General features: G+C 49.7%; 1 protein-coding gene across 1 annotated transcript; it reads right to left on the bottom strand.

Moving 5' to 3' along the window:
• Positions 1-523: 523 nt before the first annotated feature.
• On the bottom strand, positions 524-1,704 carry LOC133340738 (UPF0746 protein DDB_G0281095-like). Its single transcript, XM_061549128.1, has 2 exons — positions 1,663-1,704; positions 524-982 (listed from the first exon to the last, which is right to left on the bottom strand). Exons 1-2 carry the CDS (start codon positions 1,702-1,704, stop codon positions 524-526), a joined length of 501 nt encoding a protein of 166 aa, XP_061405112.1.
• Between the last annotated feature and the right edge of the window lie 640 nt (positions 1,705-2,344).

Raw genomic sequence — 2,344 nt, 5'->3', positions numbered from 1 at the left:
ATTGCCCGAAACGTCGCATAAAATACATTATTTTATGAAGTGTTATATTGACGAGTATGTTGAATCTTTTATTTGGTGATACTGCGTCGGTAGTGGTGCGCAAACAACAACAACAACATACTTCAACACATTTGTTAACAACACTGCGTCCTTTAAATAGATTATGTAATCGGCGACGTTTTGAGCAATGACCCTTCTCCATAGCATATCGATATCGAGGCCAGATAGAGATAGAGTGGATATGTGTGCAGTATTTGTGAGCTTTTGCTTTGCTACCAACGCAAGCACCACCACCACCACCACCACCAAACAATAGTTAAATATTTGCAATGTGTTACGTGTTGACATAGATCGAAGGAGTTTTTTTTCCTACAACTCCGCAGGTTTGTCGTCGACCAGAGACTAACTAAGACGATGACAAACCAAAAAAATCGGATGAAAAAAAATTAGAATTATTCTAATAAATAAACGCTGACTAAATTACCGCTGCTTGCCGACAAACCCGTCTCTCGGAACAACGATCTTACACAGAGGGACCCAGCTCACTGTGACGCTGCTGCTGCTGTTGCCGTTGCTGCTGCTGTTGCTGCTGCTGCTGCTGTTGTCGTTGCTGCTGTTGCTGCTGCTGTTGTTGCTGCTGCTGTTGCTGCTGCCGCTGCTGTTCCTGCTGCTGTTGCTGCTGCCGCTGCCGTTGTTGCTGCTGCTGTTGCTGCTGCTGTTGCTGCTGCTGTTGTTGCTGCTGTTGCTGCTGCTGTTGCTGCTGCTGCTGTTGCTGCTGCTGCTGTTGCTGCTGCTGTCGCTGCTGCTGCTGCTGCTGTAGTTGCTGCTGCTGCCGTTGTTGTTGCTGCTGCCGTTGCTGGCGCCTTTGTTGCTGCTGCTGTTGCTGTTGTTGCTGCTGTCGTTGCTGCTGCTGCTGTTGCTGCTGCTGTTGTTGCTGCTGTCGTTGCTGCTGCTGTTGCTGTTGCCGCCGTTGCTGTTGCCGCTGTTGGTCCACACGTGTTTATTTATTTATTTCGAGAGGCAGTTTTGTTGGCACGGCCCTCGAGGTCCCTGTGGCACTGCCCCCCCCCCTGCATGCCCACAGACGCGAGAGACTCTTCACATGAATGCCCCCGACCGCCCCCTTCCCTTGTTTCATGTTTCGCGTGGCCCCATCGTACACCCCCCCCCCCCCGTCTCGTGACATACGTTGGTGGGACATCAACAACTACAACAGCAGCAGCAGTAGGAGCAGCAGCAGCAGCAACGTGTGTGATGATAAAAGACGGATATTGCTATATTACAGCACGTGACATCAACAACAACAACAACCGCAAACGAAACGCAACACATTCGTCAATAACACCGTGGGCTTTCAAAAAAAGACGGTATACAAAAAATGAGGTCGTCACACGCTGCACGTGCCTGATGATTGCTCCACACGCCCCCCCCCCCCCCCGTTAACGCTGAAAAGTGCCCATTAAAATTGCGACATTGTGTGCGTGTGTAAGGATTACAGCGTAACGCAAGTGTGCACGTGTGTATCGGCCTTCATAGGCGCTCGCCAACAGCACTTGCTCCCAACGTCTGCTGAGGCTATACGGGGGAGCTTTGTCTTTGCCCCACGTGACAGAGAGAGAGAGCAGCTGACAACTCAGATCCTCAAAACCTTTCCCACTGTACCTGGCTGGCCTTTCTTTGTGATGTGCAGTGAAACAGGGTCATTGCCCGAAACGTCGCTCATATATATTTTTACCTTTACAGCCACAGGGTGTTGTTGACGCGTGCGTTGAGGGGTTATTGTTTGTCTGTTAATGGTGCCTGTGCGATATGTGACACGTGTGATGGGTTGCAATTTACAAGCAATTTACAAGCACTGTGTTTGCATGTGCGTGTTGTTTGATCGTCGTGAGGGCTGTCTGGACGATTACAACTCTCTCCAGCTCTTATAACCAGGCGCACAGTACTTGCGGGACTGGCCTACAACAGACCCACGGTTAAAATACACCGCCCAGCCTTCAAATAACCATTACGGGTTGTGATACTATTATAATAATAATAGAGCAAGGCGAAGTTGATGTTGGTGCGCGGAAGCATATGTGGGTAGAGCTCTGTTCTGTGTCTCCACGTATAGAATTTAGACGGGATGTAAGTCCCCGTCGGCCTTTTGATCGGCGTTACAGACCAAATATTACGCAGCAGGATTTGTTCACGCACGCGATTGCCGGACTGGATTTGTATTTACGTTAAACTTCTTTCGCACCGTACGTAGCCAGCCGTCCTATTCGGATGTTGCGGTGGGGGTGGGGGGGGAGACAACAAACTGAACACAACAACAATAACAAACTGAACACGTCTGGGTCGA

This window comes from Lethenteron reissneri, chromosome 10, assembly GCF_015708825.2.
Source record: "Lethenteron reissneri isolate LAM-NWPU_2019-01 chromosome 10, ASM1570882v1, whole genome shotgun sequence".
Classification (NCBI taxonomy): domain Eukaryota; kingdom Metazoa; phylum Chordata; class Hyperoartia; order Petromyzontiformes; family Petromyzontidae; genus Lethenteron; species Lethenteron reissneri.
Note: the sequence above shows the minus strand (reverse complement) of the source record. Positions and strands in the feature narration are given on the sequence as shown.

Coding starts and splice junctions, on each gene's coding strand:
- LOC133340738 (XM_061549128.1), bottom strand. CDS start 1,704: ATGACCCTGTTTCACTGCACATCACAAAGAAAGGCCAGCCAG. Junction 983..1,662: donor CACAAAGAAAGGCCAGCCAG/GTACAGTGGGAA, acceptor GTGGACCAACAG/CGGCAACAGCAACGGCGGCA.